The following is a 14,548-nucleotide window of genomic DNA, read 5'->3' as shown; positions in this document are numbered from 1 at the left end:
GGACTCTTGCCTGACTCCTTGTTGAGAACTGAGGGATAAAACCCCAGAAACTGATGAAGAGAAAGGGACTTCCTTTTGGATTAAAAATACCTTTCCAGAGAAAAGAATGAAGTTCCTATTTAAGAAAACCAGAGCAAAACCTGTTCTGTTGAGGCATGGTGAGTGAATGGCTAGTTGTCCACTCTGGTTATTATAGTGGGCAAATGTTGCATATTAGATGCATTATTAGAATTACTTAACTGAATTTTTCAGGCACAAATCAAGAAGATAGGGCTGGGAAGCCTGGAAATTTCTGGTTCTGACAGGCAATGGGCTCTCATATTCATAGATAGAAGCCTGGGATTTTTGAAAATATTACTTTTTGTAGGATTCTTAGATGTTCCACACTCCTAGCTTTCAAGCTTAGGAATTCCAAGCATATTGAAGAAAAGAGGGTGGCAGGGACTAGTTGACATGAATTTACAAAGCAGTATTTACGCCTCACCAGCACCATAGCCTTCTTAGCATATGTAATGTTATCACATCTTTTTGTTTTCTTTAAAGCCAGTACAATCTTTTTCAGCTGTTACTTATAATAAAAAGCTTGTGTAGTTTAAAGTAAATATGAAGACCTTCATGGTGGTCAGTCAGGCTAATCCCTTTAATAATGTCTAATCTAATGTCCCTTTGCTGTGGCAGCATGCAATATATCTACTTCAGTAACCGCAGCAGTCTTACTATGGTGGTTTCTATGAAAATCTGTACTTTAAGATTACTGAAGTTTAGATTTGCTTCTTGCTGCATTGTGTGAGTTCAGGAAGCAGAAGCTGTACGTGTTCTTTTCTCCTTATGCAAGCAGTATAATGAGTCCTCCATAGCAAATTAGGACACTGCATAACAGAATTATCTTACATAATTAATTATCTTTAATGGGGTTTTGAATTGGCACTGTTAGTTGTCCAAGACAGCAGTTTGAAAGTTGTGCCTTATCTATTTTGTGCCCTTCAAAAGGCTTCAGATCTCAGATCTTCAGGTTGCTGTAGCATGAATCATTTTGGTAGTGGACAGTTGAACCATGTGAATTAATATTAGGCACGTGCTCTATTCACAGTTCATTCCACACTTAAAGCATATTTAAGGGGAGAATATGTTTTTGTCCTTCAGAGCATCATCCTGATGTACCCCTGTATGGCGTCATTTACTCTTATGGTTAGTTTTACAGAAGAAATCTTATTAGCTATGATCTGCTGTGTTGTGCTATACCTATAGGAAACCTTCAAGGATAGGTCACCTTAGAGAATGGCAACCATCCTGCAAGCCAAGGCATGTTCAGTTAGGCCTTTCCTATATGCTGGGTAATTGACTATATGACAGTGTTTGCTTTTCTTGAGAGTTCAAAACCCACTACATGGTGCTATATCGTAGAATCAATAGAATAGCCTGGGTTGGAATGGACCTTAAAGACCAACCCCCTGGCCATCAGTAGGGGCACCTTTAACTAGATCAAGTGGCTCAGAGCCTCATCCAACCTGGCCTTGAACACTTCCAGGGACAGAGCATCCACAACTTCTCTGGGCAACCTGTTGCAGTGCCTCACCACCCTCACAGTAAAGAATTTCTTCCTAATATCTAGTCAGAGCCTACTCTCCATTTGAAGCCATTCCCACTTGCCATATCACTACATGCTCTTGTAAGTGATGTGCTCTTGCTTATCATTTTTTGTGCCATGTAGAGTGCCTGAGGGGGAAGTCCTACATGGCTGTCAAGTTGAGTTGCAAGATGCCAGCTCTCCAAATGCCACTTTGCATGCTGTCAAGGCCCTCTGGAGATGTCCCAGAAGCTGAATGTGTGGGTTAGGAGGGTGCAGGGAACCAAGGGCTCTGGCCTCACACTGGCTCCCCACTGCTGTTTCAGTCTTTACAGCTGATTTCTTTATTATTAAGTTACCCAGTTTACTGTGCTGGACACACATTTTCTCACTGGATGATTTCAGTAGTGATGAAGAAATTTTGAGTGTACACATTTGATTTTGTGACTACAATTCCAAATTTCATGTCATTTGCAGTTTATTAGTGATTAAAACATTTGGTTTTCTTCAGGAATTCAACAAATTTCAGCTTGCTAAACTTATCAGGTGGAAGTAAGAAAATCATGCATCCCTACATACATTTTTTTGCCTTAGATATTTATACACAGGCATATAATTCTTATTCAAGGCAAAGAAACATTTCACTGATGTAAAAAGACTAATGAGTTATTTTTCTTTTGAGACTGTTTTTTTAAACATTTCTTTTTAGTTTCCTCACTTCCTCAAATCTCTTTTTATAACCGTTTTGTAAAAAGCAAATTTAATGCTTTTCTTTAGTTACACAGGTATAAACTTGTAGAGCATGCAGACAAGGTGGCACACGCCTATTTTGAATAGTCTTGAAGTAAGAAAACATTGTCTTACAATAAGGGTGACTCATCTAGAAATGTAGTTAAGATCAGGCTAATACAAAACATCCTAAAAAAATTCCATTAGGATTACTGCCCTCGAGGTAGATAATTTTGAACTCTAGTTCCAACATGTAAACTTCAAACGGTGCTTCTCAGAAGAGGTTTGTAACTTACAGTTTGACTCTCTCCTCCTCCTCCTCCTTGTTTTTCTTTTCTCAAGGGCCTTACTTTATAAGTAACTTTTTCACAAGAGCATGCATTTGCAGATTGGATAACTTGCCCTCACATTTGGCTAAAGAAGTATCTGTTGATGTAGATAAAATGATGGTTTTTGCAAGTGCCGAGAAAAATATTGTAATGCCTTCAAACTGTTTATGACTGTTGGGAGCTACATATTATGACTTGTGTTCTGTGAAGAAACCACGTGACTTTTTATAAAAATAGAAATTGAGCAAAGGGCAGAGAACTTATGTGAGGTAGGCTGCATTTTCATGGGCACACTCATGAACCAGTGGCTGTTCTCTGCTCTGAGCCAAAGAAATAGACTGGCAGGTGGGGAATACTCCTTGGAATAGCTACTGTCAAGTGAGAAGAACCCTATTTTCTTGCCTTCTACCACAAAATTTTCCTTTCTTTCCTGTGTACTAATATTGGTAGGAGGCAGTGTCAAGTTTGGTTTTTAGTTTTTGTGGCTACAGAGACATGTGGGATGGGTAAACAAACAAAAAAAAGTTAGATTTTTTGGTTACCTATATTATTCAAATAAAAATTTCAACTCATTCTGTTGAGCATGAATGAACTAAATGCGTGGCAGTATTTATTTTTTTTTTTTGTATGTTTACAGTGGTAGCATCTCATAACAAAGATGTTTCTAAAGATGCCAGGGGAAACCATACTGAATTTCCAGACCAGTCAAGCCATTGCTATGTAGAAAGTGCAAATGGAATTCTGATAAATTAATTTACTACTTGGAATTCACTGCAAACTTCAAAAGTATTTTGATGAGATGTGCTTCTAAAATAGGAAGCAATAGGAATTGTAATAGCATACCAAGAGTGGTGTGGTATGAGCATGTTTCCAAAAACAAGTGTATGTACACACATATATGTGCAATTAAGAGAAAAAAATTATGTCTGTAGGCTAAAACCTATTTGCCATTCAGATGCATTTTTTTTCTTATGGTATTAATTCCCTAGGATGTGATATTTATTATCTTTATTCAAACAAAGTATTATTTTAATTGCTGCTTATTTGTGGCATGCTCTTCAAGGTAAACTTCTAAGTCTTCCATTAGAGTACACTTAATACATCATCTAACTATGGTAGTTCCATAAACATGCACACATTTTAATTTATGATTGGGTATGATCCTAGGATAAAGACTGCAGCAGGTGTTGGTGAATAATAATGTCATCTAAAGCTTCTGGGATATCAAAGGAGGGCGTAGAAACATTGAAAATCAAGTTTCCTGATGAAGGAAAAATGACGTTTTATGGAATGAATTCTGAAATCTTGTGTCAAATTTAGGTTTAATGAAGAAAACTCCTGATTGAGAAATTTAATGTTTAAATTTGACAGTGTAAAGTTTTAACTATTTCTTATTTCATGCAAAAAATATGCTCTGAGTGCATGTTAAAAGTGATGGATGGGATCAAATGTGATGCATGTGAATGGGGAACACTACTCCATTATCAGGTACAGCTGGAATTGGGTGATGTGTGTTGGGGAGAGGAAATTTCCAGGGAAATAATAAGTTTAAATAAGTAGAGGAAGGGGAAGCCAAAGCAAGGTAGAGGGTTTGATATGTAATGTAGTAGTGAGAAAACAACTGAAAAAAAACATTGGGCAGATGAAAAGGAAGTTATGGCAGAAAGTAGTTAAGTAAAGTAGAACTGTGGTTCATTGTGGGAGGACAGGAGGAGATGCAAAAACCCAACCAAGGGAAGTTCCAGCTCAGTAAAAGGAATAATCTCGTTCACCCTTGACAGACAACCAAGCGGCAAACAGGTTGCCCAGAGAGATTGTATGCCAGAGCAGTAAGGGGCTGAGTGACAGGCCTGACCTCATGGGTGATCCTGCTTTGAGAAGGAGTTTGAATGAGAGACCCTGGAGTTCCTTCCAGCCTCAATTATCCAGAGGTCCAATGGAAAACAAAATGTTTTTAGCCGAGTATTAAAATTCTTGGTGACATGGCCGTGTCGTGCCTTTCCAGTATAACTGTTTCGTTCACCCAAACAGAATTCTGAAAAGCAGGAATGAAATGCTGCACACAGCTTTACTGGCAGGCAGCAAAACTCATGGAATCCCTGGAGTTACGAGCCAGCACTCCAGATGTGCTCACTGAATTCAGCATGACTATGCTGAGTGACAGAGCTCCATCATCTTAGCAGAGGTGGGACACGGGCAATCTTGGGGAGGAAGGCGCCATTCAGTCTTCCTTCCCACAGTGCAGCAAAGGTGCAGTCTAAATTAACACATGGATCTTTGACCACTTGAAATTAGATTTAAATGGAAGTTGAGTTTCAAACCTCAACTATAACAGAACTGTTGCTTTACTATGATGATTTTATAAATGATGATTTCCCAGACTTCTTTTACTCATTTCTTTGATCATTTAAAAACATGCAGCATCTTTTCAATGTGGGTATTATTACTACTTTAATGTTCTCCTACTTTATTAACATACTTTCCCCTTATAACATTACATTCCTCCTCCAGATAAAAAATAGTTTTCCACACTTCATTGGATTTTCTCTCTTCTTTATTAAATTCAACCTGAAAGTCTTAGTTGCTTTTTTGTAATTGCCTCTCCTTTCTCATCTATATTACAGGAAATTAGAGATCTAAGAGGGCTGGAGAGAGGAGTGAGATGGGTTTTTATAGCTGCAGCCTTTGAGCAGCCTTTTGTAAGAATAGTTCTGACACTTACTGTTGATTACAGACTTCTTTTTAAAAACAACTGTTTGAGCTTAAGTTATGGTGCGTTTTTGGACTCCACAGCCTTCTTCCACATGTGGATTTTTGTAATAGCTCCAATCTTCATTAAATTACTTAGTTCAATAGAGTCTGAGTTCTTGAAATCTGATATGCTAGTCTGGTTTATTGTGTATGTCTATCTTGTATCTGCACTTTGTGTACAGTACTAAATTCAAGTGGCTCTTGATCTGATTTCAATCTACCCACTGGTTTCTTTCTGCTGATAAGAAATTAATTCAATATGGTTTCCCATTTTTCAGACTGTAAAGTTATTCTGTATTAAGTAGAAGCCAACTGTGATCCATGTTCAGTATACTTTTTTGCCCAGTGAATCTATGGGAAGATAATTTCTCCCACACTTGTGGTATCCTGTGATTTCCAGTCCTGTGAGAACTGGTCATGCATTTTTTTCATTTGCACTTCCATCTGGTTGTGATGGTTTATAAGCAGATGTTTATTGTTCTCTCTCTTTCTTCCTCCCTCCCCATTCTTGCTAACTTAATACAATGTCAGTTGCCACCACTATTTTTGTTGTCACATTATAAATATTGGACGTAATAAATACCCATGATTCAAAAAATCATTCTAATTATCTTTTGGGATTCTCAGTGGTTAATTCACTTTTCCTGCTCACAGAAAATTGCTTAAAAATCACAAGTCACTTTCCAATAATGTTGACTTTACAGCAGCTTTAAAATTAATTTTCAGGTCTTTATGTCTATTTTTGTAAAGAAGTCTGTGTGTTTACAATAGAAAGTGAGATGTTTCTGCACTGCTGAAGTAATGCATCTGATTAAACTTATTGTGTGGTATGTAATTATAGAAATAACTTCCCACATGCAACAAATACATAGGTTTATATCCAGACTTGTTTGAAGACCAGTTAGCCCGTATTTTTATAATTTTTCTTGTCTTTCACTCCTAATTTATTTTGTGGTGATGTTTGGTATATTTCTGTCCCTGGAGTTCATTGTAGTCCGCTTTAAATATAATTAGACTTTACTTTTATGAAATTTCTAGTTGCTTATGGAATGGCTACCCCAAAAACATTGGAAATCTTATGTTTTCTTCTGTGTGTTAATTCAGCATCTAAAGGGTAAAGTCCTGAATTAGATTTGAGAGTTTCAGACTTGAATTTTGATTTGTTATCTTAAAGAAAGGAAAATGTTCACTGAATCTAAAACCTGTAGTCAATAACAAGAGAAATTACTAATTTTCTGAAATACTGGCTTTGTGGAACAGATCAGGAAATAACTTGAAACTATTGTTCTTGATAGCAACAAAATACTGTAGTTTGCCTCCCCCCCCCCCCCAGTGAAACATCTAGGAAGTTGCCCATGCCAGGATCTTTGCCACTAACTTTGCAACTTCTTTGCTGTTGAGGTGAACAGTTACATCTTCTGTCTCCTTAAACAGTATCATCAATAAATTTTTGGGCTATTTTTTAGTATATATTGTTGGGAATAGGATTTATGTTATCTCCTGGGGTTTTTTGCTTTTTTCCCCCTTAATTTACTCAATATTACTAACACTGCATTTAGTGATCTGTTGAAATGATAAGAGAGATGAAATTTTCAGAAAGTTTTCTTGATGTCAACTAGTGTCAATATGGACCCAAACAAATACATTTTAGTAGACTTAAATGGGCTTTGGGGACAGGCCTTACGTAATGATATCATGTTGTACAAAATCATATAAAATATAATTTGAATTTTGAGATGTATGTTATATAAATTACGTAGTTACATTAACTGTACCTTGTAGCCATTAAATTTACAGCTGTTGAAAAAGTTCTGTCAAGAAACAACAATATGTGGATTGAAGGTAATGTTTAGCAGATTAGTAATTTGGATTAATTTATTTTTGCATGAAATACTAAGGTTTTTTTCTTGATCACAGACAACCTATCACAACAAGTTTGTGTTATCACCAATGTGAAGGAAACTCTTACACAAGTAGGTTTTCTCCTTCCTGAATCTCTGAAAAGCCAAATAAAAGTAAGTACAACTCTATGGCTCTCAACTGTACGATTAATTTAATGTTTCTGGTTGCCACTGCTCCTAAGAAATGGTCTAAATAATGTGAAAACAGAAAGTGAGGCTTCCTGTGTCACTGTAGTATTTATTACAAGGGATTAACAACAGGTGTGGAAGTTACCAAGAAGGAAGCATCTTCTGCCCAGTTGTGCTGTACAGGGGGATCTTACAGATCCACTTAAAATGTCCATATTAGATTAGAGGAGAAATTGAATCCAGACAACAGAGAGGCAATTTTCTTTAGATTTTATGAATTCAGTAAGACCAAATTGTTACAAATATGTTACAGAGGAAATGCTTTTGTTACTTTGAAGTCTGGCTTGGAGTTTGAACCAATTAAAGAGTGTGTTGTTTTCCTGCAGAGCTGTGAATGCAAAATCAAATTAATCAGCCTTTTTGTAGAGCGATAGGGGTACATTTCCCTCACAGTGAATGCTCATTGAAGCCTTTGCTTTAGGATATTGATGGAATGTTCTACTGGCATTTAACGATCTTTTTCATTATTCTTTCTAATAGAGCTATCATATTTCCATTTTCCCAAAGGCAATTAACATTTGATAATTGCTTAAATTTAGACTGGTGTTGGGGTGAGTCTTAATTATATCTTATGTGATGATATCACATGTTCCTGTTACCCTGAGAAACAGACAGGGAATAGCTGTTCAAAAATACAGGTTTTCTGATTTGCATATTGTTACTTCTGCAATGTTTTATTTATGTCTGTTGATCTTCTGCATGGTGTGTTAATTATTAGAAGGCTATATTTCTCTACCAACCTGTATGGCTGTTTTATATCTGGAAATGTCATTGGACATTGTACTTACAGTTTTTGTTTGGAAAGAATTGTATTTAGTATGGAATCATACTTTATATCTATTAAATGTCTGCATCTAAAAGTGAAAAAAATTAGCAGAGTTGAATAAGATCTTTTCTTGTCTGAATAGCTGTATGATGGGACAGAAGTATGTTTCCATTTCACTGACACCAGATCCATTGCTAGTTCTCATTTTTATCTCTGTGTAAACTATTCTGCTATTAGTAGGAAGACATCACTTACCCATATACTTTTAAACAATAAAATCTCTGAGTTAATTTTTAAGCTTACCAATAGACAGAACTTCTAAACTTAGAAACAATATATGCACAAGCCTGTGTGTTCTCAAATGAAGCACAGCACCTTATGTGAGAGAGACTTGATTTTGTGCAAAATAATTATTTTAAGCAATATAGATATGCCACACTGAAAGCTGGGCTTTTCAAAGGGATAATTGGAAGGTAATTAATCTAAATAGGAGACCAACTGGGAATAATTCAGTAGAGCACATATTATCTGGGTCCAGTATTTTAACATTTTAGATACTTTTGATACTCCAGTTCTCAGTAGCAGCCATGTTTATTTCTGAGGTATTTGTTAACTTCTACATATATCCTTAAAGTTAATTAAAAAGAAATTTTGTTAGAAGGATTTCTGAGAGAAGCTCTAATAACATGATAATGCCAATAACAGGGGAAAAAAGACCTAAAAATTGAACTAATAAGATAAAGAAAATGAAAAGAAAAGCTTTTCTAAAAATTTTTATGGCTACATTGTTGCTTGTGAAGTACTTTAACAGTACTTTAATCAGTGTTACTTTAAACAGTATGACTAATGAATGAATGTTTTGTTAAAGATATCATACTGTTAAAGACATAACTTGAGTCTTTCCTTAAATTTGTTATTTAGCCCTTTCTTTTGAAGCAAACAAACCTAAATGGGAGCTGAAGGTGTTTTCTTCTGTCACTGGAAATTGTGTACTCCTGTTTCTTTAGTGACAAAGTGCTTCTGTCACATGAAATGGAATCAGCTGGATGAAGTTGTGTGTCATTTTTGTGACTGGATAATTATCCATGAGCAGCATATAAAAATATTTGGTTGTTTTCAAATAGAAAAAGAACTATCATTTCGCTAGTAGAAACTCACCAGTTCCTTAATGGTTGCATTGTCCACCTGCTGCATTGGTGTTAATTGTGATTTTAAATTCTGATATAATTTAAATAACTTTTACAGGTTCCAAATGTCCTGGTATTAATCTTTGATTTTATGAAAGTTGATGCTGAATAAAGTTGAAAATTCAGTGCAGGGCATCTGGTAATTAAAAAAGCATTCAAGAATATCAGTTGTTACAAGGACCAGAAGTAATAAAGCAAATCCATATACTCCTTTTTATTTAAACACTGAACTATTATGTGACAATCAGTTTTTACCAAGGTGGTATTTTTAGGTAATTTTTGCTCTCTTGCATAGCTGATAACATTGATTAATATTAATTTTAATTTTAAAAAAAGTAATATTGAATAGGATATAAAATGCAAATAGAATAAGAATTTGTTTTAGTTAATTGATGATTTATTGAAGCTTCTTCTTAGGCAGCTGTGCTTACTTTTCCAACAGAGAATTTAGATTTCATTTTTGCTGGATAGTATGGTGGTTAAAAAATGCTACTGTGGTACTTAATAAAATTGTTCAAGTTAAATCAAAAATTCTGATACACTGAAGGAATTTTTAAATGTTCATCAATGCTTAAGCATCACATATGGTAATATCTCAAAGGAAAATATAAAAGTAGGCCTTCTGCCTTGGGTCATGTTCCAAATACCTTCAGAAAAGATGCTGGCTTGCAGTATGCTTGTGTTCATCGAAGTATGTGCAAGGTTGAGAAGATACCAGGGATTTCTGATTTTACATCTTCAGAGGTTCAAGCCAGGTGGGCCCTGGATTATTGCATTTGCCAAGTATTTTGAAGTAATTCATACCTTCTGTGACTTTTTTTTAATCTTAAAAGATTAAATGTCAGCTATTTGTGGTTATGCTATCAAATTTTGAGCCGAAAATGTTTCTAAAATCTTTAGAGCAAAAATATCAACTCTTTGGTTTCAAACCACCTTCCTTTGCAAACAAGGTAGCTCCTGATTATGACAAAAATTAACAAATACAGCTTTACATAACACTGCAAAGCCTTTTTAAATGTTGTATTTGGAACTTCTGTTGGATTGTGGATTAAGCGGCATTTTAAGGGAACACAGCAGTGTATTGCTTCTGTTCTATGATACTTAATATGTGTTTTGGGCAGAAATAAAGCTCAGTTGTATAGTGAAACAGTGGGATTTGCTGATTTAATGGAAGCAACATGAAGATTTTTTTTCTCCTGAATTTCAAGATTTTTTTTCTTTTTTTTTTATAATCTGCTCTTAGGGAACAGATTCACCCTCTGCTACCTGGTTTACTGTTTTACTTAAGGCAATCCTGAAGCTGATAATGCAGTAGAATCTACTTTTTATTTTATCTGGGATAAGATGGTTACTTAGCTTGTGTAAAAGGCTGCAAAATAAGTATGTCTGTACTTAAGAAAGTATTTTAAAATATTCGTTGAGGAAATTATTTTAAGGAGAAACTCTAGTCAAGTCTTGTACCCTTGCTCTGGGCAGAATCCTGGAACACCAGTGCACGTGGTCTTTCATGCACATTTATTTTATTTAATTTTTAACTTCATGAAGACAAAATGTATATATTTGAGTATTATAGAGGTTTTCTCAGAATTAGACATCTAAAATAATTAGATCATTTTATGGACAGTGTTTGCATCTCTGGAAACAGTTGAACATCCTAACCCCAGCAGCAGCACTTCTGCCTGATGCTTCTAGAGCTGTTTCTGGAATGGCTTCCCTAAGGAGTATACTTCAACATATGTTGGGCTCCATGCTTCACGGTTGAGTGCCCCAAAATTCTGAGCAATTTTCATTTTTTGTAGTGGAAATAATAATTGCCAGTTTTAAATAATTTGAATGAACACACTCTGCCACAGTGGGGGAAGCTTTAGCAGATAGTTAAGGCTGAGATACAATTTTTGACTTTTTTTTTTTTTTGTCTAATCAGGTTGAAGCTATTTCACGATCTCTAAGCAAAAATGATAGCCATCTACAAAACATCATTTCAGGACAGTGCTACAATTTTGTTTGTGTAAATGTAAGTAGTAAGGATGCATGCTTTTTAATTTGCACTTAAACTTATTAGTAGTGGTAAATAATTAAATATTTGAGTAATAAGTTGTTTGTTATTTTTGTCCTCATATTCCCTGTCCATTCTGATATTTTGTGTTTCTGATGTGCACTAAACTAGGCCTTTGAGATACTGGTCTATTAATTCTCCTCTGGTTCCTCTCTTCTGTCACTGTGACAGACATGAATTCTTAAACCATAGGGATAAAACTGGAAGTAGTTCAAAATTTCCTTTCAGAGATGTTGTATTGAAGTGTATATTGTATTTTAAGGAGAGGCCTGTCATACATGTGGTCATCTAACTGTGCATTCATTGCTACCATAGTGTAAGGTAGTGTTTCCCATTCAGGACATGTGCGTGCCATGTGATCTGTATCTGGGTCCTTGTATGGGAGCAGGTTGGTTTTAGATGAACCATATCTGAGACCAATCAAGACCCTTAATCTTGTTTTTTTGTTAATATATATATGTATATAAAGGGTAATCTCATTCTTTTTCCAACATCTATAATTTTGCCAGACAATACCATTGCAAGTATATTAAAAACAAACAACTAACCAACCAAACCCCCCCAAAACCAGAAAAGTGAGGTATATTCTTTTTTGGTAAATAACAGAACTTTGAATTCCATTTTTATGAAATAATTGTTGTTTTCAGTAATTCTAAACATTTATTTTAATTTAGGATAAAAGGTGTGCCATTCAAGAAATCCAGGAACTAGTGGATATGTTGGAAAAATCAAATATTCCTCTCTTATATCCAGTTGTCCTTATTTCGGTAGGTAACTCCTGTAAGTTACTGTAGAAAGTATCTCATTAAATATTTTAAAATAGTATTTAATGCAAATATAAGTCATATTTAATATAAATATTTTTTAAGTTAGACTAGGTTTAAACTGCTGCTAACTCAGAATAAAATTTTAAATTCAGACTGCAAATTGGTCTCTGAAAAAACTCATTTGCACTTCAACAAATGTACTGCATCCTGTCAGGAAACAAAGTGACACTAGCAAATGACAGTTAGTTATACATTTCTGTGAAAGGCTCATTGTGGCTGGCTGGTTGTACTGAACTGTTAACTCCTGCCTTGGTGTTGTGCTCTTTCTCTGCTGGGGATGCTGTGAAGCATGTGCTGTGCTTGAATGCTCAGTTGAAACAGAATTAGGTGGCTTTATTTTTTAATGATGTGTGATCCTGAAGGCTGCACTGGTTTTGATACAGGCCAGGATGCTGTTGGCCTTCTTGGCCACCTGGGCACAGCTGGCTCATGTTCAGCCACTGTCAGCCAGCACCCCTGGGTCCTTCTCCACGGGGCACCTTTCCAGCCACTCTGCCCCATCCTGTGGTGCTGGGTGCGGTTGTTGTGACCCAAATGCGGGACCTGGCACTTTGCCCTCTCAAACCTTATACCCTTGGCCTCCGCCCATGTATCCAGCCTGTCCTGATCCTGCTGTAGAGCCAAACCTATCAACCTGCTATATCCTTACCTATTGTATGCTGTTCTCTTGGAGTGAGTTACTGTGATTCTATGAACATCAATATTTAGCACTTTTTTTCTAGACCACCTTTTTTTCTTGACCCTGTTTCTGAGGAACTTTAGGGTAAAACTTTAATTTTGCTGAATTCTCAAAGATAAATTATTTCTGCCTTTCATAATCAGAGCAATTATATGTCTCCAATTCTGTTGGTCATTTACAAGGCCACTGGATGTGAAAAATGCTCTTTTCTGGACTGAAAATGTTTTCATTAGTCCTTTATCAAGAATATAAGAAACTATTTCTGTCTGTGTTGAATTTTGAGGGTGTGAAGATAAAGTTGGAATTGTTAATCAACTAGCTAATGCTAAGGTGTCAAAAGCATGCTTATTTTGTGCCCAGCTGGTAGCACTTTCTAGTCGGGACTTCGAATTAAATAGTTTTTTAAATGTGATGCTAGGAATGTGAAAACTTTGATTTAATAGTTGTAGCTGTAAATATTCTGGTCTTAATATCTCCTAAGAAATAGGTATGAATGTAAGTAATTCTTACACAATCTCCCCATGAAACTTGAGTTTTTCCCCTGAGATACTAGACCTTGAAGTCTTTGTAGAACCCACAACCATTTTTAATGAAACTGTACTTGCTTGAACAGCCTGCAGCATGCACAAATTATTTAGGTGGACACCTTTTAAAATAGCCTTAGGAGAAAATGATACATTTAATCCCTTTACTATATTCCAGATCCATCAGTTGTTTCTGACAACTACTTGACATTTCCCAGAACTAGACAGTGGAAAAAAATCTCATAACTAGGTGGAAACAGTTGCTAATATTTAAAACACTGATAGAAATATATTTGTTAAAAGTATATTGCCTAATTGCACTTGGGCATCTGGTGCTACACTTTCATTTGATGGAAGTACCACACTATCTGTTAGAAATTCCAGAAGGGAAAAAAAGCAGATCTGGAAGGTATGTTTTCAGTGACTAAAGAATTAGCTTAACAAATCATTGTCCCATATTAATCACTGGGAAATATTGAAGCCCTTTAAACTTCTGATCTCTAAAACTCATTACAGATGGTATGGGGAACAGAAATTTCCTTCCGCAGTCTTTAATTAAATTCATTGTTGGGTGTCCTCTTCACTAAGGCTCATGAGTGGGATTTTCCTGAACTTTATTCTTTCCTATATGCTTTTTTAACATATTACCTGAATGAATTGTTCATGAACAGTGCTATAATACACTTTCTTTCAATGTAGAAGGACATATTAATATTTCTTGGACAAATGGAATCAGAATTTTAAGCAGTATGATGACATTTAATGCATAGGTCTTAGGTACCGCCTGTAAGGGAGATGTGTTTTTCTACTCTCAAAAGTAAAAGTCTTTCTGGTAGTGAAGAATTGAAAGGATAAATGGGGAGAGCGACTGACTGCTTCCATTCTAAACTCATAACTAGGAACAGTCTAATGTAATTGGATTTGGGTAATTGGAAAGTTCTTGTCTATTCTTTGATTTCATGACAAAAATAACTTTTTTGTAATAATCTGATAATTAAGAAAAAAAGGGTTTTTTTCCTTCCAATAGTCATCTTCTTTAGTTG

The 14,548-nt window shown here is 35.5% G+C and overlaps 1 protein-coding gene across 1 annotated transcript in view; it reads left to right on the top strand.

Moving 5' to 3' along the window:
- LOC138106449 (D-ribitol-5-phosphate cytidylyltransferase-like) overlaps positions 1-14,548 on the top strand; it is a 111,426-nt gene that overhangs the window by 47,181 nt on the left and 49,697 nt on the right. Inside the window, 3 exon segments of the mRNA XM_069007063.1 lie at positions 7,294-7,391; positions 11,344-11,433; positions 12,150-12,242. Of these exon segments, the coding sequence (XP_068863164.1) occupies positions 7,294-7,391; positions 11,344-11,433; positions 12,150-12,242 (281 nt within the window).

The sequence above is a fragment of the Aphelocoma coerulescens genome, chromosome 2, assembly GCF_041296385.1.
Source record: "Aphelocoma coerulescens isolate FSJ_1873_10779 chromosome 2, UR_Acoe_1.0, whole genome shotgun sequence".
Classification (NCBI taxonomy): Eukaryota; Metazoa; Chordata; class Aves; order Passeriformes; family Corvidae; genus Aphelocoma; species Aphelocoma coerulescens.
This window is presented reverse-complemented; position numbering and strand designations above follow the sequence as displayed.